Source organism: Sardina pilchardus, chromosome 2 (assembly GCF_963854185.1).
Source record: "Sardina pilchardus chromosome 2, fSarPil1.1, whole genome shotgun sequence".
NCBI classification, from domain to species: Eukaryota; Metazoa; Chordata; class Actinopteri; order Clupeiformes; family Clupeidae; genus Sardina; species Sardina pilchardus.
The window spans coordinates 32,888,888-32,915,634 of NC_084995.1; the positions used below are offsets into that span (position 1 = coordinate 32,888,888).

Genomic DNA, 26,747 nt, shown 5'->3' on the forward strand with positions numbered 1-26,747 from the left:
AAATAAATAATGGAGCAAAATCTGTAGTGTGCCTATCTTGAAAGGGAAACAGAGGGGGGAGGGAATAAACCAGGTCCCTAACTATGTTTGAGGACGCGTCACTATTTTTAGTCATTTTTTTGGAACATTACACGCCCAGGTCCTCATCGTGTATTGTTGCAGTATGGCTTACAGTCATTTCCTGTGTACAAGCCGCAGGGCTGTGTTTCATGGAAGTCAAAAGAAACAAAACCATATTAATACCATATCAACTGCCCCCGTGTCTTAATATCATAGCTGAAGAAATTTAGCAAAATCAATGTATAAGCCGTGGCTGTTTAGATAGTAGATAGTTTAGGATAGTTAGAACTCCTGTGTGTTCTGTCACAGTCTACAATGTGTGAGCCCAGCTACTGACTCATTTGAACAAAACTGCATCGGCTTTATGTAATCAACACAAAGTGGCAGTGTGGGATGGTCTAATATGGTCCCATATCCACGGGGGCCTAAAGTGTTTGACCGGAGCACAGCGCAGGCCAGCGTGGTCCCTCTGAGAGGTGGCCTGTGTGTGTGCCTGTGAGGAATGCCAGATGAAGACACCACACAGCCGCTTCCAGGCCTCATTAGGAGCGAGTTTGTCAGTAAACTGGGGCTCAGTGAACTGTGCCATTCTAATACACAAGGGAAGCAGAGCAGCATATGGGGCCATCAGGGCCACTCCTCAGCAGCGCCCAACAGGAGTCATGGCGAGAGACAGTGTGTGTGTGTGTGTGTGTGTGTGTGTGTGTGTGTGTGTGTGTGTGTGTGTGTGTGTGTGTGTGTGTGTGTTGTCATGGTGCGAGGGAGCTCTTCATTGAATTCTATAAATGTAAATAACTCTCATAACAGAACTAATATAATCCTACCTGGCGAAATATCAATCATTTGTACTGCAGATCCGCGCACACACATCAAATGAAAGCAGAACAACAACATTCAAACCTGATTACGTGCTGAAGTGTAATGTCATGGAATGGGTCTACTTTTGATACTGTTCATGTTTTGTATGCATGAATACATTACTGTTAATTATGGGCCTCGCTCTTGCGTTTCCAATTCTCTGTATTATCCATTTCTCTTTGCAACTGGGCTTAATCACATTTGCATTTTGTTGAAAGCAGACACACAAACCAACAAACTAAATAGGATCTGAAATGAAAAAGAGGAAGGGTGTGGTGAAGCAGTCTTCTCCACTGATGTGGAGGAAGAGCCTGAATTGCTAAACAAAACATACAGTACAGACATGGTTTAGGTTACATCACTGTTAGAAGATTATGAAATATCTTCAGCTTTTACATAAAGTGGTTATTGGTAATGTAGGCATATGGGTGTCAAATGTGCTGAAAAGTTATACTTCTTGAGGTAAAATCACATCGTTTGAGTAAACATAAAACACAACACTTATAAGTAAGCACAAAGGGACATTGCATCCGTTACAGTCTTCCATCTACAATTCTCCATAAAGCCATAATTTTCATTTCCTGTACAAAATACATTGAGGCAAAGGCAATCTACTGAGTAAATACATATCCTAGTCTAGCTTTTAAAAGAAGAACTCGTTCAAGGGATCGCCAGCCACTCTTGTCAGAGTTCACTCCGCCGCTGTCTGTCATGTGTCGCTTCCTATCTGGTCAATTTGTTCCGGCGAAGAAAAACAAACACTTCTTTCTCGAGACATTATCGTGTCACATTTCCTCGGTCGCGCTGGTGACATTAATCATATTGTTGGCATGCTAAACAGTTTTTGCGCCTTGCGTTGACTCACTGGATTAAGTCGGGGGCGGTTAGAGTGGAGGTTTTTGAGATGTGTCAAAAGTTTCAAAGTGCTCTCTCGCATCTACCACGGACGTTATAAGACCGACTGGGCTCTCCCCGGCACTCACAATCACTTATAGCACAATGTTAATAGTCTAGAGGACACAGGAAACGTGGAGTCACTGACAATTTCAAATGGAGAGGAATAAGAACATTAAAGCACGCAGAGCCATGGGCCGGATGCAGAGGTGCAGTGGGTGTTGCTGGAACATCTTACTCTCTCTATAGGCGTTTGCTTTTCAAATACAGTACACTGAAATGGGTGCAGATGAGAGGGACTGTTGTTTTTTTTTCACAGACAGATTTCTTTGTGGTCAGTTACATACTGCAATCTATGGTAATGTTCAGAAAACCCACACACACACACACACACAAAAAGAGCAGGAACAAAGCACCTTTCGGAAATAATAAAAGCACAAAAACACAATTTAATCAACAACTGACTCGAGGAACTATTATGCGGTTAGGATTGCAATGTAGATGGGTCGAAGTAAATATGAATATTTTATGGGCATTCTCTAACAATTAGCTGGGTAGGGTCATTCACGGGTGCATTTACTTCAAATAACATAAATAAATCTGTTACATTTTAGCAATTCTAGCCAATAAATTGATTGACTGAATGACACATTTGTATTTTTTTTTGTAATGCTCTTATGCACATCTTTGGCTCTCTTGTAAGCAACAAAAGAGAAATGGGCTTGAAATAGGGACTCTTTTCTTGCACAATAAAAGGACTTTATAGATTTGCCACGTGACCTCTTCAGGTTTTTACATTTTTGTGTAATTACAAACCTAGAGCTATAAATAGGAATAAAGCAAACCTGGGGCTACAAAGTAGATTTCAGTTCATACTAAATGCAAATCTACAATGGCTGGTCAAAGAGCATTCCACTCAAACAATAGTCACTAATCTGACTAAAGAAGGCGAAGCTTCATGGAGTGATCACATGTAATCAGTTACAATATCAGTTATAAAAATAGAGGCATCTTAAGGGCTTTATGTTTTTTTTTGTTTCTTTTGTTAAAGTCTTTTTTTCTCAAACAGGAAAAAAATAACAGCTTCTCTGATTTTTTCTGGCTCGTGATGTTGCTTTTATATATATAGATTTTATTTTTCTTGAGGGCATTTGCAGTGTGTGGGTAACACCTTCAATGCCCTCAACTCTCCCAGGTAGGTACTGTAGCTACCTGTTTTACATAAAAGAAACAGCCTTAAATCTACAGCTCTTCTATGGACGGTGTTGTCTTTTTTTTGTCATCATTTGTAAATAAATGACATAGCTTTACCTATCCTTCTCCCATTCTGTGTAAAAATAGGGACAGCCAGCGAGACGAGGGGAGGGGGTTAGAGGACGAGGTTACAGGGGGATTATAAAGGGGTAGACCGCCTGCGCTTTCCGCTTATGCTCCGGTAGTTGAATGGCCGCATCTTCATCTCCACGAAAGGGATGGAGAACTCATGTCCTTTCCAGTGGTACCAGTTAATACCCTGCAAAAAAACAAACAGAGATGCCATTAGACAGGGAATCGACAGGGTCCGAAGTGGGGGTCAAGCTTTTGTTTGGTCATAATCTATCAGTATGTACAGGTCCTGGTCAGGTACTGTAAGAAATGGATTGAAACAGTCGAGTAGAGACACGTCGATTACAAATGTAATCTCATCTATAGAATAGGTGTTCTGGGGTGACCAGTCAATACACACTCTCCGTTAAGATGCCTTGAAGACACAAGATACTGTTTATTCCCCAGACAGTGATGTAAGAGTCTATTGACTTGCGTTACATCACATTGTGATGAACCCAGTTCAGACTGAGTGAGTGAGTGAGTGAGTGAGTGGGTGAGAGAGACAAAGAGAGAGAGAGAGAGACAGAGATCATCTGATTCTGAGACAGAAAGTGAGCGAGCGAGAGAGAGAAAAAGCCCCTGTCACTTATTCATATTCATCCACACAGTGCAGATCTCATCGTGTCACAATTAGACGGGCTCAATATTTCATTATGGTTTACCGTACAGAGCTTTCCCTGACACGCTTGAACTCACAGCGCAATCTGGCCAAATCTGCTCAGTCTTCACCAGCACTGGGGCAGGCAGCACACAGCTGCACCAGCGACACTCTCCAGGTGTGGAGCACTAAAGCGGCTGTATGGAGATGTTGACTTGGCAAGAACGCGCCTACGCCAAAATGGCTATTTATTCCCATTCCAATGCCATTTCCAGGTCATTGTGAGTGTTTCAAACTACTACTCATAGACTTACTGTCACCACCAATGACAGTACTTCCACATCGCTTTTCGAGAATAGACGTCGTGACAAAATAAATCGGCCAGACTTTGCATGACTAAACCCACAACTCTTGCAGGAGGTTCCTTGTCTTGGCTGTGGTTTCCCTTTCCTGTTGTTCTCAGCATTTGGGGCTTATCAGTTCGACTCTCACAGCTGCAGTGTGCAGGGTGTGTGAGTGTGTGTGTGTGTGTGTGTGTGTGTGTGTGTGTGTACCCTGAGGAGCAGGCTGGCAGAGGGCTGTGGGCTCACCTGGCTGTGTCTGGACTCCCCGTACTTGCCGTTGAGGTTGGCCCGGTGGCAGTTCTTGTACCACCAGGCCCCTTTGTAGGAGAGCGCGCAGTTGGTCACGGCAATGTCATTGTCCCTGTCCTTGGTGGAGAAGGGTCGGCCCTGGTGGTAGGTGAGCGAGTCGCCTGGAACCACGGAGACAAATGGCCATGGTTTTTAGACTCTTAAGTCTCTTTCCACAGTGACTGTTTGATCAGACTTAGTTTTTACTTCTGATAAGATTGAGTTTTATTTCAACGGAGGCTGTTTAATCAGCTAGAAATGTCAGCAGGCTGTAATATCTCATCATTTATGTGAGACTGGTCTGGTAAGAGCCGGGGGAGTGACACCGCAGCAGCGCTGATCAAACAACCCTTAAGCTACACGGCACCTGCTCACATAACTGATGAGTCAAACTCCAATAATCAGGGCTCCCACTCTCTGGCAAATGTAAAATTCAATGACATTTCCCCTGACAAAAAAAATCCTGAAATTCCATGGCCTATTAGACTATGTAATGACTGGTACAATATACTGCTTGGGGTTCTGAGCAGCATATCGCTTTAGAGCGGAAGATAAATAAATGAGCATTGAAAAGACAAGGCAACCATAACCGCTAGTAACCAAAGTAGCAACCACAGTAGTGACCACAACCACTCAGGCAAGCAGTAAAACAAAACTAACACAAAAGCTAATGAGCTTGAGGCCGCCTTTGTTACTGTACCTGCGGTGCCGTTGTATTCCCCTATCCTCAGCTTGTAGAGGCTCCTGGCATCCCCGAGGACAAACTTATCGTAGGTGGCATACACCGACTCCTGCCCATCTTTCATGTCGATCCGCATCTCGTAACGTCCTTGAGATGAAATTCTCTGAATGTTGTCCAAGCCTGAATTGGAAGGGGAGTAAAAAAACCCGCACACTTCAACGAGCACGTCGACTCTGCATCCCTGGACATCCCTGGCACACCCGCTCACAGATGCCCCCTAACAGCCCGCCCCCTCTTCCCCCTCCTTAAACATGTGCCGCGTGCAGATAAGAAGATGCCACGCCGTGTCAAAGCTTTCCCCTGTCACTCAGTTACTGTCTCTGCAGTCCTTTCTCCTCACCTGTTCTCCTGGACAAGCGGACGAGGCGATAAGAACCAAAACGCTGGCTGATTACATCGCATCCTCCCAAAACACCCCAAAACTGGGCTACAAAAAGATGAGAAAACCGATTTCTCTGTTTTTCCACCCCCCGAGAAAAAAAATAAGAATTGGGCTATGTTCTAGATGTTCAGTGATATGCAGCGATTTAGGATTTAGGACGTGTCCAATATCTGTCGAGTGGGAGGGCAAACGTAGGGGACGGGCATAAAGTTGTCCTCACTTAAAGAAAGGAAGATACTGAGCTGGTGCTGGAGTGACAGCAAGCAGAGATCCAAATCAACATCAGAATCCCCCGCGGGCCCACAGCGATAGCAGAGAATACGTGGCCATGTTATGATTTGTGAAAACACAGAGGGAGGCCTCATTTACAGTATAAAAGTGGACTATCACGCTGCAGCACACAGATTACACTGACTTTCAATTTGCTTAATTATAAAAGATTAAAAGTGCATCAGGAGGCAGTGTTAATCAGTTCTGGTTAATACATTACTGTACAGAATATCCTATAGTGTAATCTCCTATCGTTTTACGACCTGCTCCTGAATTCAGAAGAAATGAGGGAGAAAATTAAAACACGATAATCATCTCAACCAGCAAATTTACTTGCAATGGACCATTTAGCGTTTCCTTAAATTGTCCATTATTTGCACAGCGGCAGGTCAAGGAGCTTGGGGAGTGTGTTGCGTTATTGAAACGATCATTCTCAATACTGGGTTAGTTCGGTTCCATGGCCGCAGATGAAAACAATATGGCCTTCACATTCAAGAGCTTACAAATACTCTGCATCAACTAGGGCTGATATTACAGCAATGTGATTTGGCAAAGCAATACTGAAAAGGGATTAGGCTTTCACCTCATCAATACAAAGATCAGAGAAACTCTAAGAGGACGCATACAGTATCTACACAGATCCCAACACTTGCTCCAAATCATACATCGGCTGTGATGACAGTTTACGACATGCCTAGAAAGATCTAAGTTTGGCAGGACTAGAGAGGGAACATATCTGACTAATAAAGCACCGATTGGCACACTGAATGCTTCACTACGTGTAACATTTGTTTCATTTGGACTGATTTTGTTTGACATTTTCCCTCTGAAGTTTCCATAAAGGTAGTTTAGGGCATTAATAGCCAGCTGAACAAATTCTGAATTCATGATTTCTTAAAAGCCACATTGTGTGAATTTTGCTCTTTATTTTACATTCTAACGCTGGGAACCTGTATCCAATGTCTATCTGTGTGCAATGGCAGGACATGACGGCAGAGCACTGTCTGGTGAATGAGTCCTGAGCCCCTTGATGATTCATGGTTCTCTTTCAAATAGGAAACAAACGGAAATATCTCATTGATATTCATCCAATGATACCGAGGAGTCAAAATAAACAAAAATAACTTAATGATATTCATGCATTTTTTATCGCTATGACAAAACAAAGCTATAAAAACTGGGTCATGAAGGAACTGTTAATTCTAATGAAAGTGTTTGGAGAGTTGTAATGAGCTTTGCAGGAACATGCTCACACTGGCGAAATGAAGAAACAGGAGGAATTGTTATGTATGAAATTGGATATTTTCGACAATAAACACTTAAAAAAATTGGATTTCAAAGCTGGACACACTTCATTACTGACACGCATGGACCTATTGTCCCAAATGAACGGACACACACACACACACACACACACACACATACAAACGCTCAGAAGCACATACACACACTCACATATTCACATACAGTACAAACACTAACAAGCACGCACACAGACACAGACACAGACATAGACCTACACACACACACACACACACACACTCTCTCTCTCTCTCTCTCGCGCACACACACACACACACACACAGACAGACATAGACACAGAGAGTGTGTGAGGAGCAGTGTGAGGCCTGCTGAATGTTAGATAAGGAACACTGGGCACAGCTGTGTAATGATGGATCTGTGCTCATTTCAGACATTGAATCTGGCCCCGATGCCCATGGCCTGAAATGACCATCACTAAATAAAAAAAAAAAAACGATTTTTTCCTCTTGAAGAAAGGCAACGGAATCTCTTTGGGTGGTAAGAAACTGAATTTGTGGGCAAAATAATTGCCATGAATATCCCATTCCATTCCATTAAATTATTCAGAGAGCCAGGTCAGCCTGCCCAGATCTCTCTCCACAGTGGACACGCTAGAGGACGCTGCTGCCTGTGTCCAATTAGTGTTCCCCGTGCTGCTGGACACGGCGCCTCACCTAGCCAGAACTCGTCCTCCAGGTTGCCAAAACCACTCCGGTAGTCACTCCACTTCCTGGAGAAGTCCGTCAGGCCATTCTGGCGTCTCTGGAAAACCTGAAACACAGCAACCACCAGCAAGGTCTGGTTACGCGAGATGCCAAGCTAAACACACAGACTAGGCCGACCCTCAATAAAAAAAATTACCATCAATTGAAATGAAACTACCAAACATAAATGCCCATCAATAACAAAGACAAAATGAATCATTGTAAGCAACAATGAGGCCATGCACAATAATGCAAGCATTCTAATATACACAATATTCTCTGAACACAATATTCCCTGAACCTAAACATACACTCAAATGTTTAGAATGTAAGCAGTGGTATGGAACATAAGTGTGGTTTCAGTAAGGCACCATGTATAATATGAACCACTTTATTGAGTGTTGGGGGGGACGGACGGACTTACGAGCCAGCCCCCTCCGTCGGTGGTCATGTCGCAGTAGACCTGCACGCCCTGACTCTGGTCTCTGTTGATGTAGATGGTGTAGATGCCACTCAGGCTCTCGCCGTTGAGCAGGTGCTGGGCGCAGTTCTGCGGGGTGGCGAACAGGCGGTTTCCTGTAGCAGTGGGGGTGGGTGGGGGTTGGGGGTAGGGGGTAGGGGTTGGGGGGGGGGGGGGGGAGTGTGAGCAGGAAGAGGTTAGAAGCTGCAGCTGCACTGGAGAGCAGGTCAAGCATTCATGCGAGGAGTTTTACCTCTGTCTCGTTTCCACCTGCAGGAGAAGGAGGGCCACGTCGGCCCCTGGTCTAGATCTGAGGCATTAAAGCGCTGCTGTTCGCTAACACTGAACACTGGCGTAGGAGGAGGCGGTTGGGTTTGTGGGTTAACATAACAGAACCGCGGCTCTGAATTATGCATCGAAAACACTCCAGTGAGCAACATCAAAATGTAATGAGGACAAGCAAAACAATAGCAAACAGTGTTGTGGTTTGGCGAGGGAGTGCTGCAGCTACTTGACTTTGGTGTTTACCTCTCTCTTACAGCAAGAGAGAGATTAAGTATGTATTAAAAATCAGACATTTTGTGTACCGGCGTATTTTCAGCTAGAGGCCTGAACGCCTCGGTGTGGGTGTGTAAAGGCTAACTAAACTGCTACTGAGGCTACTTAGGTGCGTGCGAGGGAGAGAGAGCGCCTCCTGGCTATCCGTACCGGTGGTGAAGGAGGCGGAGACGATGGCGCTGGTCTCCAGGCCCCGCGCCGCCTGCAGCCGCACCGTGTACTCGGTAGTCTCGGCCAGGCCCTCCAGCCGGATCCATGTGTCCTCCGCGTCCAGGATCAGCTCCTGGGGACCAGGCAAACAGCATCAGATATGGGCACCCGGCCAGTGCTCCAGAAACCCCTTCTTCTCTCGCTCTCTCTCTCCCTCTCTCTCTTTTTATCTCTTTCTCTCTCTCTCTCTCTCTCTCTCTAAAGCCACGATGGAGAAAAAAAAAACATGAGCAGTGTGAAGTACATCACTGATGTACCTCGCTAGGGGACTCAGTGCCTGTTGTTTCGATGCATCTGACTGAAGCGTAACCCAGAAAAAAAACAACATAATCTTGTGACTGAAAAGAAAACAAAAACAGACAAACAAACAAAAAATAAAAACGTTTGAAAAACTCAAAACAGAACCGAATACATCAATACACTCCAAAAGTCATTTCATGTTCTTCGCCCCCTTAGCTTTCCTCCCCTGACTAGTATCAAAACAGCAAGTCCCCCGTCTGGGCAAACGAACCTTATCAGGTCAGGGCATTGAACGATGGAACAGGAAGGAAATCTATTTTAGTCTTAAACTCTTGACAGCTTTGTTTCTCTCACTTGTTTTCTGCTTGCTTTCCTTCTTTTTCAACAAATGGACTTTTGTATCAAAACAATCTGTTCTGAAAGTGTCAAAAAGCTCCTTTCCATATTTATATTCTTCTGTCTTTTTTCTCCATCCTTCTGTGAAGACCAAACAACAATCTGTTTCCTAAGTGGGCTACGAGTGACAGCAGTGTAAGCCAATGCCATCGCCATGGCTCTGAGCCATGGCACACATAAAATATATGAGGGCGGGATGAAATATTCAGCCATTTTGGGGTGAAAATTGCCCATTTTAAGAAGTATGTTGCCTGAATTATGCAGTAGGGCCTTGAATGAAGTTAAAATGTCAGTCACTGTTTACAGGATAATGCAGGAGAGCGTCATCCTGCTGATTTATAAGGTGATGATGACTTAGGGCTTGGCACTGAACTGCACCGTAGGGCACTGCGAAGTAAATGAAGCATCAGACACTTGGCGTGGGTTGGGAACGCCATTGCTCTTATCCTGGTGGAAGCTTGCAGGCTGTTAGCTCTTGTGTTAAAGCTGATATGAGCTGTCTATGCACCATTCTGTTCATAACGGCACACTGCTGTTGCTTGAAGTCCTATTATTCCGGTTGCCATGGCTCTGCTGGCACAGACTTGAGAGGTACACTGTGAGCTTTTCATTCTGAACGGTGTCCGAGCAAGTCCACCTCCAGAAAAGGCGTTGGGTTGACTGTAAATCCAACCAGTGCATGTGTTGACAACAGTCACCCATGAGTGGTTGGATCAGTGCAGAGGTTTTAGGTGAAGAGTCCACGAGCTGGACAGCAACACTGCACACCACTGACACCCACTGGACAAACACAAGCACTACCCACATGACACGGCCTTGGACTGGCACGACTATGGCACGTTCAGTCCAGATTGGGCTTTAAGCCTCTCTCGGAGCCACAAGCCATGTGAGTGGAAATATCACATATGAAACCTTCTTTATCAATGCTGCTTAGTTCAGCCAATTCAGTTCCCATGCAGAGTGTGGGCAAATAATCACCTATCGGTAGGTCAAATCACTGCTGTACCAAAACCATTGGGATCAGAGGGACACATGATAGGGTACATAGGGGCTGATTAACTGACACTGATATGGAGTAAATCACAAGAGTGTTCTTGTCATTAAAAAAACAAAACAAATTCCATCTCAGATGACCCTGCTAGTTGATTTGATGAAGTTTGATCTAGCCTACTTTATAGATTTTAATTAAAATGAGGGATAATTCTGTAGCAAGAAAAATATGAATATGTAAATAGTTTCCTCTCCAAGGCTAGGGCTGGAATATTGTTTTATAATGCGCACATCAGACGGTTAACCTTGGTCTACTGAAAAGAGCTGTCTGAATGTATCATCTGCAAGCTGCAAGTCTTAAAGCAATTACATAAATTAAATTTTGCACTCTTGCTGGTACTATAGAACACCTAATTGATATTTGGCTCGCAGACATAAATTGTCTTGTTTAAAAATGAATGAAGGAGAATGAACATTGTTATGGAGCCTTTCCGCGACTCTTCGCTCGTCACCAACGCAACACACACATCCACACACACACACACACACTCCCGACACGCTCGCGGTAGGCTACAAGAGCGGAGTGATTTGCTGAGTGATTTGCACTTGCCTTGCGGCTGCCGTCGGCAGACTTGTACGTCAGCATGTAGTTGTCGATTTCGGCGAGGGGCGGTTGCCAGGAGATGAGGGCGCTCCGGTGGTTGACCTCGCTGGCCGTCAGGTTCTGCGGAGCGTCCATGGCTGTGGGGACCAGACGCGGGGTGACAGTCGGTTACTCAGCAACTCGACACACAGACTTAACAAGTATGGCCCTTGTCGGCCTGATGAGCAACCGCCCCCCCCCCCCCCCCCCAAAACCCCCCAAACCCCCCAAAAACCCCCAAACCCCCCAAGCCCCCCAACCCTCTTCTCCTCCACCCTCCAAACTGAGCAAACCAGCAGTCTCATGGTGACACGCCCGCCTCCTCCCCCCCGGCCCCTCGTCTCGACCCTTCTACCCAGCAGGTGTTGAGCGCGGTTGAGGGACGGCGACAGGGCGGCCATTAGCCGCATGTTAACACACCGATAACCTCTGAACGAGCCAGCTGAGACGTGTAAGTTATGGTGACAGCCCCCTCTCCAATCTGGTGGGGGGGGGGGGGGGCAGGGGGGGAATTACACGCCGCGGCCGGCGAGCGGGAGCAGGTAGCGTTGCGAGAGAAGCCTTATCTGACAGACCGCCACTCTCCTGTGCACCTGGGAGGTTTTCGCCTCACGCTGACGGGCCGGGAGCTGTCGTTTCCACTCGCACAAATCTCATTTCAGATGGCAATGATAGACACGCCATCCGCCCCTCTCCTTCTGGCTCTCGTGGTGGGAGTCTGTGAGGACAATTGGCTCCAATGAGGCAGCGCTGGCTTCTCCGAGGTAATTGTATGCCTAACCTGAGAAATCAGGCACTCTGAATAGGGCACTGAGTACTAACGTGAACTCAGCCACCTCCTACTCACGAGGCATACAATGGACCTCATGCACCAAAGGCTTTACTTCAGGCAGCTCGCTCCGGTGGAGCCAGGTGTTGTTAATGTAATTAGTGTCTATACGATCCTGCCTGGTTGTTGCCCCTAGTACATCAGCATGTAACAATGTATTTCATGTGTGTGTTAAAATGATTACTTTTTGGCAAACAAGATATTCACTGTTGGAGAGAACATGTACAGTAAAGAGCAGAGTATAACAGAAGATGCCGTTACAACACTGCTAACGGTCCACCAGAAGTGAAAGAGCTGCCTAAAGAGCCTTCTGTGCATAAGGGTCACTGATGCAGTAGGTATTCGACTTCACTAGAGTAGGCAGGCAGGCTTAAAGAAAACATTAATTGGCATGGGTAAACAACTGAATGCATTGCTACTGCAGTATTTTCCCTGCGACTTCCTCGGTCAAAGCTTTCAACTGACTGTGCGTGACGTACAAAGCTATGATATGCCAGACAAGTATATCATCATGACTATACATATTGATTCGCATTTAGATTGTCCACTCTGAATGAAACGCTTGTCCAAATGTGAGAACAAACAACAGATCCGCCCAGTTTTAGGCTCTTTTCCCATGAGCTCCACAATCACATCCAAAGCTGCCAAAAAGCATGACACTGTCAGATAGAAAGAGGGAGTCAAGAGATAAAAGAATTACTGAAGATGTTTGTTTTTTTTTTTTTGGGAGGGGGGGGGGGGGGGCGCGCTGCTGTCGTTCATTGTGGGCCATGGATCCATTGTTCGTTTTTATCAGAGCAGAGCAGGACTTAGCTGAACGATGTTATTAGAGCATATCTGCTGTGTGATTAAATTGGCATTACATTTGCGAACAAAAGCGCTTGAAGTTGGGCAAAGCCAAGCAGACGCCATTAAGCGGGGACTGCACGTTGAGATTTTGTCGGAAAAAAAAAGAAAAAGCTGACATCGGGGCGGTTTAAAGTCAATGGTCTGTGACTTTTCAAAGTGCAAATTAATTTCCTCTAAACAATGTAAACTAATGAAGTATTCACGGAGAGCCGGGCTTGATTAAGGATGAGGTCCAATGCCTCTGAAAGACCTTTCCAGTGAGTAAGGGAAATAAGTAAAGCATTGGTTCTCAGGTTCCTGGTGTGTGGAGCATCTGTAGAGGCCCCCACCCCACCACTCCACCACCAACACCACCACCACCACCACCCGCCACCACAATAGCTGTGCTCTCTGCTTCATTGCAAAGGAGATTGGGCGAACGGTGCAGCATCTCTACTCCCACTGGGAAATCAATGTCTTGCTGACTGGGGCTTTTTTTTTTTTTTTTCGCTTGGAAACTCTTGAAAACAAAGTTGAATTGGCCCAACTCTGCTAAACTGGAACATTTCCGTTCCTTGTAGTCACGTGGTAAGGCGTGACATGCTCATACATCAAGCGGCTACATCGCACAGGACGTGAGAACGCCGAGCTTGAGGAGCAAGCCACGTCTCTCCGCTTGGTTCCCAGAGAGAGTGGAAAATGAGGTCGCTCCGCTCACTCCTGGGCCTCCCCCCCACTGCGCTGCCTCCCCCATCTGTCCAGGCTTCGCACCAGCGGTCAGCTGAATGCACCTGCTTAAACCCGTCACTAGCATCATGATTACCCTGACTGGCAGGTGGGCTTGGAGCAGTGATTGAACGAAGCCATGCAAGACAGGGCTGGACAGGAACCACACTTGCAGGAGACTCTTGAGGATGTCTATAACAGCTCGAAAAAACCCGCCTGTATTCGGCCATTACTCAGACATATTCGTAACGTTCTCCATAACGCTGTCTCGCGCTTGCACGGACGGACGGACTACTTACGGGTGACGAAGTTGGAGATGACGGTGCCGCTGGTGAGCGGTCCCTTGGTGGCGTAGAGGGCCACAGAGTAGGTGGTGCTGGGGATGAGCTTGCTCAGCTGATACTCCTGCTTGTTGCCCTCCACCAGGAAGGTGTCGGCTGTGACTGCAGACAGAGGCGCACAAGGTATTACAGAAATCTTCGGACGAGCTCTCGCCAAGCCCAACATGTCAGAGTCTTTGCTTTCACTGCAGCGCTGTTTTAATGGCGTGTCTTCTTATAATTAGTATGCTTGAGTTATGAACTCAGGATATACTTTCGACCAAATAACTCTCCTCAGTATTGATCCGATTCAGAAAAAAAAGGGGAAAAAGGGAAATTTGAGTTTTTAATTAGGCTGTTTGAGAAGGGATTTGACAGAATGCAGACTGTGAGATACAGTAATTACGGACTATGACTAAATCAAAAGAGAGATTCTTAACGAGTGCTGCTGTGAATGAGCCGCGCACAGCTAGGGGGGCTGAGAGCCAACGAGAGTGCGAGGAGACATTCAAGCCCAAGACTGACAAGAGCTCTACCGACTGTGTGCATTTTTATGCTGGTCTTGTCTGAGTGTTGATGGCCAGCCGGCTGGACCAGAGCAGTGTCGTGCTCTCTTTGACTCTTACCTTGGTTCCGGGTGAGGGTCAGTACGTAGTTGTCCACACTGGACATGGGGGGATTCCACCGCAGCAGTGCCCCCTGCGGTGTCACGTTCAGGGCAGTGAGGTCCATAGGCATGTCCATCGCTGCAGGAAAACAAATGCTAATGGTCACTACAGGCAGGCAGACATGAAGTCCTGGCTGGAAGCCTGTGCGTGAAAGTCCTTTTTTATGGTGCGCACTGTTGTTTGGTAGTAGGAATACTTCTGCTATAGTTGCTGCTAGTGCATTTTTGATGAACTACACTAATTTGCTGTGAATCTCTGCCTTGAGAAGATTCCAATTCCACTAATTAGCAAGCTTAGATCAAAGGGCAAAATATGCACAGATGCAAAAAAAAAAAGCCTTTCTATGTAACCTAAGATTCCAAAATAAGGACTGTTACAAGCAAACATTCTTTTTTAAGATCATCTTAACATTCCTCACATTCTCAGGCTGTGTTTGTGAGTGTGTGTGTGTGTGTGTGTGTGTGTGTGTGTGTGTGTGTGTGTGTGTGTGTGTGTATGAGACTTGTGTGTGTGTGTGTGTGAGACGTGCGTGTTTGTGAGTGTGTGTGTGCGCGTGTGAGCGTGTGTGTGCGCGTGTGAGCGTGTGTGTGTGTGTGTGTGTGTGTGTGTGTGTGTGTGTGTGAGACGTGTGTTTGTGTGAGAGAGAGTGTGTGAGACGTGTGTGAGTGTGTGTGTGTGTGTGTGTGTGTGTAGACCAGCACAAGCGCTCAGGTCACCCTGCTGTAGCAGCGTCCCCTCCCAGCGTGGCTCAGTGTGCGTGTCCCTGATCCCAGGAGTGGCTCAGAGCTAAACTGTGTCAGTGGAGCCACACAGGCAGGAGCAGCCAATCTGTCTCCTACCTCCACCGCTCCCTCTCCCCCGACTCTCATTCTCTCCTCTCTCTCTCCCTCTCTCCTCCTCTCTCCTCCTCTCTCTCTCTCCTCTCTCTCATTCTCTCCTTTCTCTCTTCCTCTACCCCCTCTCTGTCTCTCTCTCCCTCTCTCTCTCATTCTCATCTCTCTGTCTCTCCCTCTCTCTCTCATTCTCATCTCTCTATCTCTCTCTCTCTCTTTCATTCTCTCTCTCTCTCTCATTCTCTCCTCTTTCCCTCTCTCTCTCATTCTGTCCTCTCTCTCACTCTCCTCTTTCCCTCTCTCTCTCATTCCCTCCTCTCTCTCTCTCTCTCTCTCTCTCTCTCTCTCTCTCTCCACTGAGTGACATAGTGAGGTCAGTGCAGCAGCAGCAGCAGTGGAGGTGGCAGTATAAGCAGAGGAGCCGTCGCTGAGCTAGAGCTCGCACCTCACCCCACCCCACCCCACCCCACGCCGCCACCGCACCCCGCGCCGCCGCCGCACGCCGTCACTGGCCGTCTCTGACCGTCTCTGACCCTCCCATTAGCTGGACCGGTGACTCGGATCCGACGCATCTCATCCCCTCATTACCTTTTCATGACAAAAAAAAGAGCGGCAGCGAGCGCTTCAGTAGCTGATAACAGTGCGGCGGCGATCCGCGACTGAGGGCCAGATGTACTAACGTTTTGCGCCCATTTCAGGCGTAACGTGCGCGTATAAACATGGGGATGGTATGTACAAACACGCCGCAATGAGAGAAACGCGCAGACTGCCTGCCGTGGGAGCTGAGAATAGCTATTTGCGCTTTTCCGTGTCATGCATATTAATTCCTGGGCGGATCAGCTGAAAATGGGTGTAACGCGCAAGTACAGGGGAGGAGAGGTGCTAATAGCGATTGATTAAGTATTCCGCCATATGTATGAAAACAGCGCACGTCTACTTTGCGTTGAAAAACTTCCGCCTTCTGAAAGCAGGTGTAATCCAAATTGCGGTTAAATGCTTCTATTAGAAAAACGTTTAGAGTCAGCTGAATCAATATTCAGAGCATCAGTTTTCTTCATTATACTATGTCAAAAGCAACCTTAACTTTTGTTTGCCTCTCTAAAATCGTATTTTCTCTTTCACGACATAGCCTACACTTCCCAATCTGTTAGACAGGCATTAGGCTACTGTAAGTCATATCCGTATAGTCTACAGTAAATAGTTCACAAGTATTTTTTTTAAGTGGATTAGTAGAACTTCTAGGCCTACTCTGTCTGTCGCTGCTCATTGACATCTCTTTGTATCATGTATGATCGCTAAACTTGGATTCTTTTTAAAATTGCAATATTCAACTGTGGTTCAGCAGCTCTGCACACGCAACTAGCGTAGAGGGGGCGGGAACGGGCGGGAATGACCACAGTTAACATAATGAAGTGACAGCTTAGTAAATTCCACGCAATATAGCCAAGCACAGCGTTCGCATTCTGCGTTTACAAAAACTCGCTGTTAGCGCTGTGTTAGTACATCTGGCCCTGAGAGCACAAAGGCCATGGAGCACATGCTAATGCTCTCTCCCTCCTTCTCTCACTCCTTCTCTCACTCTACCTCTTTCAGTCCCCTTCCAGAGATCACCTCCTCTTCTCTGCATCCTCTCTTTCTTTCTCTCTCTCTCTCACTCTCTCCCTCCCTCCTTCTCTCACTCTACCTCTTTCAGTCCCCTTCCAGAGATCACCACCTTCTCTTAACACCCACACCTCCTCTTCTTTGCATCCTCTCTTTCTTTCTCTCTCTCTCTCCCTCTCTCTCTCTCTCGCACAGCACCAGCGTCTTAACAAGCTCCTAGTATTTACAGGTACGCAGGGAATCCTCTCATCCTAGATCAGAAAGGCAGATGCGCTCGAACTCCAAATTTTATAAAGTCTTTGGGTGCGTAAAAAGAAAAACTAGTTTGAAGCAAAATCCTCTCATCCTGACACCCTGAATATTGACGCTTGCTCTGTCGTTGTCGTCCTAGTCGAGGTTGTTTTTCTATCTGCCTTTTTATTTGCCTGCCTGAGGCAGGTCCGGTGATTGGCAGCTGCCCATTGGTCAGGGAGTGGACTCATCTTTATCCTTCCTGTCTCGTCCACCTATTTAAATGCTGGGGTGGAGCACTGTGCCCAAGGCTCCTGGACATCCCTTAATAAGCATAGCTAAGACTCCTTAAGTGTCTCCAGGCAGCTCTAGGCAAAGCCCTTCTACCGCACTTTAAATACAGACTTAAACAGACAAATGATCTCATCTTGTTTGCTTGAGTTTGAAGTCAAGCAAATCTGCCTGATGTCTGCTCATCTATGAGGAACAAATGTTGAAGAACAAATGGAGAGGGGCAGTGCAGTGTGTTCTGGTATAATTGAAATGGACTACTATTCTCACTACACACTGAGTCTGGGGAGCTGGATATTTGGTATGGCTGGTAGACCAGTAGCTAGTGATTTCTAAAAGCTCACGGATTATGCTGTGTGCCAATCAGAATGTCTTCGCCTGCGGTTGGCCAAGGCCCTGTTTAGATAGGGAAGCAAACCCACACATGCGCGCGTGCACACACACACACACACACACACACACACACACACACACACACACACACACACACACACACACACACACACACACACACACACACACATACTGTACACACACACTCTCACACACATATCCCAGGTTTCTACTACAAGCAGCAATATTATTTATCAATTTCATCCTAGTCCACTCTCTCTCTGCTGCTCTCCAACAATGGCTTGCATGTGACTGTGTGTGTGTGTGCGTGTGTGTGTGTGTGTGTGTGTGTGTGTGTGTGTGTGTGTGTGTGTGTGTGTGTGTGTGTGTGTGTGTGTGTGTGTGTGTGTGTGTGTGAGTGTGTGGGAGAGAAAGAGAGAGAGAGAGAGAGGTGGGAGGTGGAGAAGATATGGAGGTTTAAACTGAATCTATTTCCTGCCTCTGAGCCCCAAAGTCCCATGGCAGGGCAGGAGCCCGCTCCCTGTTTATCTTCAACTCCTGTGGAGCATGCAGCCTGTCCAGCTGCAGCCTGATGTGTTGTGTCATTGCAGGACAAAAAGGGGCTTTATTTTCATCAGTGGACTGGTGCTGTATTAGGGTGACATTTGGGATTCTGATTCTAAAGATTAAACTGTTATAAAAACAACGTTTATAAAACTATTATGATAGTTAAAGTTGCTCTTGCATTGTGTTGGGGTTTGTATGGAGCGCACAAGGGGTCATGAGCAAACACATGGTGCATACAAAAAACTCTCTGGTACACAACATGGGTGTACTGTACACTAGACACATCTGTGTCTCTCCCCTAAAGTACTAAGCTACACTGAATAGAATTGGTGGAGAACTGGAGCCATAACCACTGTGCCATCTATACACACGCAAAAATGAATGTGGTATAGAAAATAGTCACCGATAAAAACACCTACAAATGGCAAGTGCTTTCAGAATGTCACGATCCAGTTCAAAACAGATTTTTTCTATAACTCATTATTGTTTCATTAAGAAGAGATACGTGAGAAATGGGGGCACTGAGCTTCACGATCTGTTGGCGTTATTACTGTAAGCTGCTGTGGCCTTGCATGGAGAGAATGAGAGAGAGAAAGAGAGGGAGAGAAAGAGAGAGAGAGAGAGGGAGCAAGAGGGAGAGAGAGAGAGGGAGAGAGAGGGGGAGAGAAAGAGAGAGAGGTAGAGAGAGAGGGAGAGAAAGAGAGAGAGAGAGAGAGAGAGAGAGAGAGAGAGAGAGAGAGAGAAGGCTTACCAGTGAACACGCTGCTGGTGACGATGCTGCTCTCCTGGGTCCCCCGCACTGCGTTCAGGTTGATCTCGTACTCAGAGGCCGGGTTTAGGCTGGTCAGGGTGTAGTTGGACACCTCGCTGTCAATCACCACACTGTCCATCCTACCTGCTCATCAAGAGACCAGCAAGGACACCAAAACGCGTTATTGAGAAACATCTAGTCCTGTGCAAGTTCCTGGTGAATTTCTTTGATCACAATGGTCACCAAGATGGTCTACAGATCCAGTATCTCTTTGAAGAGCGACTGTACCTTTTGATGAGCGGTAGGACATCTTGTAGTAGTCGAAGGGTGCGAGGGGCTGCTGCCAGGATATTGTGACAGTATCCTCCGTCACATACGACACCGTCATATCCCGCGGGGGGTCGATGCCTACAGACAACATGATGGATGGGTTTAAAAAAAACTACGATGTCTCACAGTAGAGGCTTGCTGATGCAGTCAGTGTATTGATGCTGAGTTATGTATACAGACACAGTTCACATTTGTTTTACTGTAAAGAGAATTCTCCAACATTGACAATGATGCTGTTCTACATGAACGGTGTAAAAGAAGTATTGCTTTGACGTAAAGAGGCTCATCGCACCAATGTGGCGAAAAGTGGGCAACCAAACACCTTTTAGGCTAATTAAATGTGAGTGTGCAGCCCCCTCAGGAATAATAAGGACATGCCAGTCCATAGATGAAGCTCAATAGGCTGATGTTTTCATTAGCGTTACACATTCATGGCCGCCAGTGAACGTATCACATTTTGTTGACATGTCCCCCATGAGCTCACAGTATCACAACAGTAAAGGTTGCCGCCGACAGGGTACGCAAATAATGACACAGGCTGCTAGACTTGGTGTCATTGTAGAGGAAGACGACATGAGGAACAGATTGACTGGGGCTATTGCTGGAGAGCAAAGCCATAAAGGGGGAGTGTGGAAGTGCCCCCCCCCCCCTCTCTCATTACGGTAATGAATTTAATTCACAAACTAGAGATGGCAATTCATAAGCTGGCTGTCAGCCTCATTTAAATGCTTCCGGGGTAAAATATCCCCATGCAAATGAACCGTGATTATTCATGTATGCATATCTTTAATTATTTTTCATCCTGCCGAGCAGTCAGTAATGGCTATGCATTTATTCGGCATTTAAAGACCCGCTCAGAAGAAACAGTGTGCGGTGTGGGAGCTCATGGTTTTAATTTACCATTTTGACACTGTCCTCATGCCTGCCTCCAAAATGTGCCTGTTGACAACACAACACATATGCGAAATCCTCCTCCGAACAAGCTTTAGATGTGACACAGACAGTGTGGTTAGACTGCAAATCAATGTTTTCTTTGTTGCCTTAGGAACCTTCCCAAATCTCTAGGGGAATGATGTGATTGGTGTTTGTACTGATAATTGTATGTTGTTCAAAACATGGCTTGTATTTAAGTAAGTAATTATCAAGGTGGACTCTGTGAATTGAGTCATTATTCAGCTATTTATTTTGCCCTCAGAGTCTGAGAGTCTTTCGAGGCACACACACTCTATTTCACCCTGCTGTGTCTGCATAGCATTCTGGTTTTAGCTGGACTCATTCTAACTCCCCTTTAAATGGCGTTTAACACTATGAGAAGCTGGCTTAGCATTTTGACATCACAATTTCCACCGCACAGACTATGTCCAACTTGTCGGTGGCAACCTGACTAATTATACACCTGCACAATATGCTGTGCAGGTGTCCCTAGACAGAGTGAGTGTCCAACTGTACCAACAACAGTCCATCTTTTCTCAGGGCCTGTCATCGGCACGTAGCCGCGTTGCTAATACAACAGCTGAATACTTCCAGACATCTTCACGTTCAGGCCGGGGTAATTAAGAGAGGATTACAAACAGTGGAATTAATTAAGAGACAAAAATAGGGGAAGGGGAAAAAAACGCTACAGTACAGCTGTGAGGAATTTTAATGAGGTGTCGAGTGAGGATGCGTCTTGCCCGCTGACAAACATCATATCAGTCCAACAACCTGGCAGAGGAAGGAAGCAGTGCTCCTGCTATGCTGATGAAACCCAAACGACACAGCGCATCCCAATCCTGCTCTCAACATTAAAAAACAATGAAGCCTGTGACGCTCATTTTATATTTAGCAAGCAGACTAATTTCTGGGTGCGAATAGAAGGCACTGTGGCTCGTATGGAAGTGTGGTTGTGTGTAGTGTAGTTGACTTATTTGCAACATACTGTATGTTCATACATGTTTACACACACACACACACACACACACATACACAGTATATAAATAAATATATATATATATGCAGTCCTTTCAGGAAGTATATTGAAATTGTGAAGTTCTTATCTCCAGCGTGCTCTCTCGGTGGGTTCTTCTAATCTCAAGGCAATGTTGAGATATGAGATAAACAACAGCAGCTGTTCCTTGTTCGATAAACACGACTCGCCTGTCTGTGATAACTGAACCGTGTGACCCGCAGATATTTATAGACTGTTTTCGCCCAACCTGCGTCCATTATAAACATCTGCAGAACATGCCGGAGACGTCTACCTGTAACGACCATGCCTTCGACAGTCTCCGTCACATCACCACGGACGGTGACCAGGGTGATGATGTACTTCCTTGAGGGGAGGAGATCTCTGAACGTGGTTCTGGTCTTGGACCCGTCGAGGGTGACCTGGAAGCTATGCCTCAGATCCTCCGTGGTGTAGCTCAGGACGAAGGTGTCGGCGGGCGGGGCAGGGGCGCCCCAGGCCACCGTCAGCGAATCAGACGTGACGTCCGAGAAGTAGAGCTGTGCGACAGGGCGGAACCCTGCAAGTCGATATACGGGATTGGGCAAGAGACAGTGAATGATTGAGGTGGAATTCGATATCACCTGCTCCCTAGACGTAGAACTTAGGATGTGATTGATCAGCTCCAGCAAGCGATGTTGGCACTGAAGGGTTTGATGCGGACTTTTTGGTGGAGAGAGTAATGAACAAGTCAAGGATGGAGATACGTCAGTGAAGAGTGAGAATGTGAGCATGAAAGCCACTTCGGGCGTCTTAATGAGCGAACACATGAAGAGCAAAAAAGAATTGTTGAGGAACCACGGAGAGAAGAACCTGATTCGGCTCATTAGTGCACCAGAGAGAAATGAGCAGATTCAAGAGAAATCATCAGACAATGTGATGAAGTGTTTATTTTTTCCTTTAGATGAAGAGATGAGTAGCGAAAGGACTGTTGAGCGAAGCTGATAGCGGTGAGCAAATGATGTTGCTAAAGGTGATGTTGGCAGATTAGCATATGAAAAATGTAAACAATTTACTGTGTCACATTGACATTGTCCTTCATTGTTAGTGTTAGGCATAAACAAGCTACCTTGTCTGAATGACAGATTCATTCGAATTTTCAATTATTTTTTTCACCAGACCTCATAGTCTACTGTTTGTGCCATGCTTGATTAGTTTCATACCATTTTACATATATCTATCAATCTAGATATGTGTATAAAACGTATTAGCTGTTTGATTGCGATACTGTAGTTGTTTTGCTATGATGTTTTGAGACAGCATACCTGTGAAGGCGTCGATTGTTGCAGCTGTGCTCTGCTGCCTGCCTCTCTGTGCCGCCACTGTGATGGTGTACTCGGTCCCTGGCACCAGATCAGTCAGGGTGGCCGAGGTGGCGTCTTTGGGCATGGTGAGCTCGGTCCTCACCCCGCTGGAGGACGTGTAGGTGATGCGGTAGTGGTCGATGGGGCCTTGCACTACGCCCCACTGCAGGGTGATGGAGTTGTCGGTGGAAGCGGTCACCGCCAGGTCCATCGGGACGTCCAAGTCTAGAGGACATCCAAACAGATCCGTCACGATGGGAGTTTAGGGCAGAGAGTAGCACTCGAGAATCTTTGGGCTTAGTGTGAAACTGGGCCAGTGAGTCCCGCCACAAAAACAAGCACTGACAATTTGAAAAGATAAATGGTTATGACCATTAGATGATCTTCTAACGATAATACAGGAAACAAAAAGCTTTCACAGTCGTTTTCCTCAGAGGCTATCGGCGGTAATAACACAGCTCTGTATGCATTATTTTCTTTGGAGCCCCTGGCAGACGAGGCAGTGTGCTTTCTCACCCGTCCTGGCGTTCATGGTGGCAGGAGTGCTCTGGTTGGTGCCAAGCACAGCTGATATTCCAATGCCATACTCCGTGCCAGGCAACAGATCTGCCAGTGCGAACAAAGATAAAATGTTAGCACACTGCACAGTGAACTCTCTGACTGCAAGCAGTAACTTGATATTCCTTTTTCTTCTTTCTTTCCTTTTCATTTGTTACTTTTAAATGTTAATCAGTTCTGTTGCTCGCCACATCATTTCTCAATTAGAACTCTGCACAAAACAGCAAACAGCGATTAGTGAGACAGATGAGGGTGTCATTTGTGTAGGTCTGACAAGTGCCTTCATTGGTTTGTCATGGCGCTACTGTGCAATAAAGAGAGAAGTAGAGATATTGTCTAGCAGATGGCACGCTTAATACCTGTCAACAGAAATCTGCATATAATCCAGCCCTGCAAAACTCCATGTTCATGAACTTGGCATGCACACCCATTTCTTTTATATATTTATTTTTAAGATATATCATTAATCAAAGGCAGAATCAATGTGACAAGAGAGAGCTTATCAGTTTACAAAAAAAAATCAGAGAAGAAACATTGATTTCTGTTAGGACCCTGCAGTCAAGAAATCCTTCTTGTAATTTCAGAGCTTTAAAGACAGCTGCATGCTCCCAGAAGAGAGAAGAGCGGTGGGAATAGCTGACACAAGTCGCAGCACAATCTCACAGCTCCAAACATGTCGCTCTTTTTTTCCCCTTTCTAAATCTACTGTTGGAATTTAACAAATAACCCAAGGCTGTTTTGGAGCAATACATTGTTGAAAATGAAAAGGTAAATACAACTGGGCATTAGGAACATTGTTTGTTTACGCTGTTCAAGAACGGAGCCAAAGTGTTATCAATTAAATCATGGCTGACAAAATAAGATTTTCAAATTAATGTCAAACCCATGGCTCATGACCTATGGCAAGTCAGTGTAATAGGCTAGATTAGAGAGAGTTTATTTTCTGTCCTGATATTACCCAAAGATAATGAAATATCCAATTATGCAGAATGCGCTGAAAGTTAATTACGTGGATGATGGATTCAATTTAATTTTGATATTCACACTACCAAACATAATACCATAGTCGCACAATCGTAATGAATGTAATGAATCCAATTATTTTCCCCAAACAATCAGGAGCAAGCTGAACCAGGAACTAGGCCTCAGTCAGCTCACCTGAGATCGTTGTCCGACTGGTGGGTCCCTCGTTGCGGGGCACCACCACCTTGTCGTACTGGTCTCCGGCCAGCGTGCTGTAGACGACGCGGTAGCCCTCCACCTCGGCCTCGCTGTTGTCCCACTCCAGCTCCAGAGACGTGGACGACCTGGACAGCACGCGCAGGTTCTTGGGCGCGTCCAGCTCTGAGAAGAACGACAAAACTGACAATTGTTGGGCCACTCAGACCGATCATCAGGAGTTGGAATCGTGACATTATGCAACAGATGAAACAAAATGGCCGACTATAATCGCATATAATAAGAGGCGCCGTATCTTGTGTTTTATTTGTGATGCTATCTTTTCATGTTTTTCATCTCTTATTCAGTAGTTACATGTCTCATGCAGGGAAAAACTAGTGGAAATATCTTAGTTTTCACAGATCTCGCACAGAGAGATCATTCAAAATTTATACAGATCTACTAAAGTTTCCAAAAATGCCTTGGAGTAAAAAAAAAAAAAGCTTTAAACTTTATCCATTTATCTTTCTCTTTAGTCTCTTTTATCTCTATTGGCAAAGTGCAGGATCTGAGCAGTAGAGGAGTCTTTGGACCAGTGCTCACCGGTGGTAAATTCGGTTGAAACGGCTCCACTCTCGTTGCCCTTGCGCACCCCGCTGACAGACACTTCATATCTGGAGCCTGGCTGCAGCACTTGCAGGGAGTACTGGCTCAGCGTCGGCTGCAGACGGAACGTGGTCTTGGGGCCTTCCGCCCCGACCAGCCCGTAGCGGAGGAGGATCTGGTCCACTTTGGCCTTGGGTGGGGTCCACTCCACAAACGCCACCGACTCGGAGATGTCGCGGACGATCAGGTCAGTCGGGCCATCGATCTCTGTGGCGAGAAAAAGAACGTCGTGATTTTTGGTGGAGACACTGTTTGAAGAAACGAATGACACGCAAAAAACTACTCAACTTAAGTGGGTCCAAACCCTCAGAAGGGAAACACGGCATGCAGAGAGACCTGGTGGCGCTCTGCCACATGTCTTTGCATTTTACAATTAATACAGAAAAAACATCACTTTATTTATAATGACAGTGTTTAATACCCCATTTTTAAATCCTGTCTTGTGCAATTCTAAGTTCATCCCAAAATAACAGAAGTTGATTGTTTATACATAAGTGCTCGTCGTTAGGCTTATAATCAGCCCAGTCCCATTTCTGTGCCTACTGTCGTGCCCATCAGCAAAAACTGGCACCATATGGAGAAGACTTACAGCTGGGCTACACTGGATGTGCGACTCAAACCCTCCATTCGAAGGACGTAAAAATAGAAGACTGGTCTAATTTTATCGAGCGTGCACGCTGCTAACACGTCTGGTACAGCCAGTTCCATTGATTAAGCGCGGGAGCTAATTGTTGCCGCGTATGCTCAGAGAGCTCCGAGAGCTTCACTCCTCGTGGGCCTGTTGTGTTGCTCTTCTCGAAAATCTGGAAACTTTAACTTAAGGAAAATGCATTCTGTAAGTAATTAACCTTTCTCAAATGGAGCGCAATGAAAACCGAAACACTGACGGTTAAAGTCCCCCGAGGTCACACAGCTCTTCGATATTTTCCACCTGAGTAGCATCTACTGAGCTAATTGGGAAGAAACAGTCATTTGTTCACGGCGCTTGTAGCAGTTTCAGAGGAACTTAATTTCTGCCCTATGAGAAAAATTGGAATATTACAAACCCTGTTAACTCATTGTAAATAACCCAGTTAATTACTCCACTTTGGGAAAATAATAATCATTATCTAAAACAAATATGGGCAAATACTTTATACTACAGACCCCCCGCCCATCCACACATACACACAAGTAAAGCTTGAGTGAATACACTTTTAGCAGCATTCTATGTATTTTAAACCTATTTTATTCTTATTTGAAGTATTATATGCACAGACCAAACAAACAGATCTGTTCCTATTGTTTACATTACATGACACCATTCCTATTACTGCATTGACAGCGTAATGGCACAATGTCACAGACACTCTCAATTCTCGCTTGTTGCGATTATTGAATGCTACTGTGGATTTCTTCTGTTTTAATGCCAGGGAGGACAATAATCCACACGCATACATAATTGCCTAGTGTCACATTTGT

At 45.9% G+C, this 26,747-nt stretch overlaps 1 protein-coding gene across 1 annotated transcript in view; it reads right to left on the reverse strand.

The window, feature by feature from the left end:
- Nucleotides 1–1,447: 1,447 nt before the first annotated feature.
- Nucleotides 1,448–26,747, reverse strand: part of tnr (tenascin R (restrictin, janusin)) — a 46,537-nt gene continuing 21,237 nt past the window's right edge. Inside the window, exons 7-22 of the mRNA XM_062527633.1 lie at nt 25,224–25,493; nt 24,621–24,806; nt 23,421–23,510; nt 22,866–23,129; nt 21,857–22,120; nt 19,575–19,694; nt 19,287–19,430; nt 14,637–14,756; nt 13,990–14,133; nt 11,275–11,405; nt 8,979–9,111; nt 8,235–8,386; nt 7,781–7,877; nt 5,111–5,272; nt 4,369–4,532; nt 1,448–3,325 (exon numbers count right to left, since the gene is read on the reverse strand). Of these exons, the coding sequence (XP_062383617.1) occupies nt 3,206–3,325; nt 4,369–4,532; nt 5,111–5,272; nt 7,781–7,877; nt 8,235–8,386; nt 8,979–9,111; nt 11,275–11,405; nt 13,990–14,133; nt 14,637–14,756; nt 19,287–19,430; nt 19,575–19,694; nt 21,857–22,120; nt 22,866–23,129; nt 23,421–23,510; nt 24,621–24,806; nt 25,224–25,493 (2,561 nt within the window). The 3' untranslated portion in view covers nt 1,448–3,205. The remainder of the gene's footprint in view (nt 3,326–4,368; nt 4,533–5,110; nt 5,273–7,780; nt 7,878–8,234; nt 8,387–8,978; nt 9,112–11,274; nt 11,406–13,989; nt 14,134–14,636; nt 14,757–19,286; nt 19,431–19,574; nt 19,695–21,856; nt 22,121–22,865; nt 23,130–23,420; nt 23,511–24,620; nt 24,807–25,223; nt 25,494–26,747) is intronic.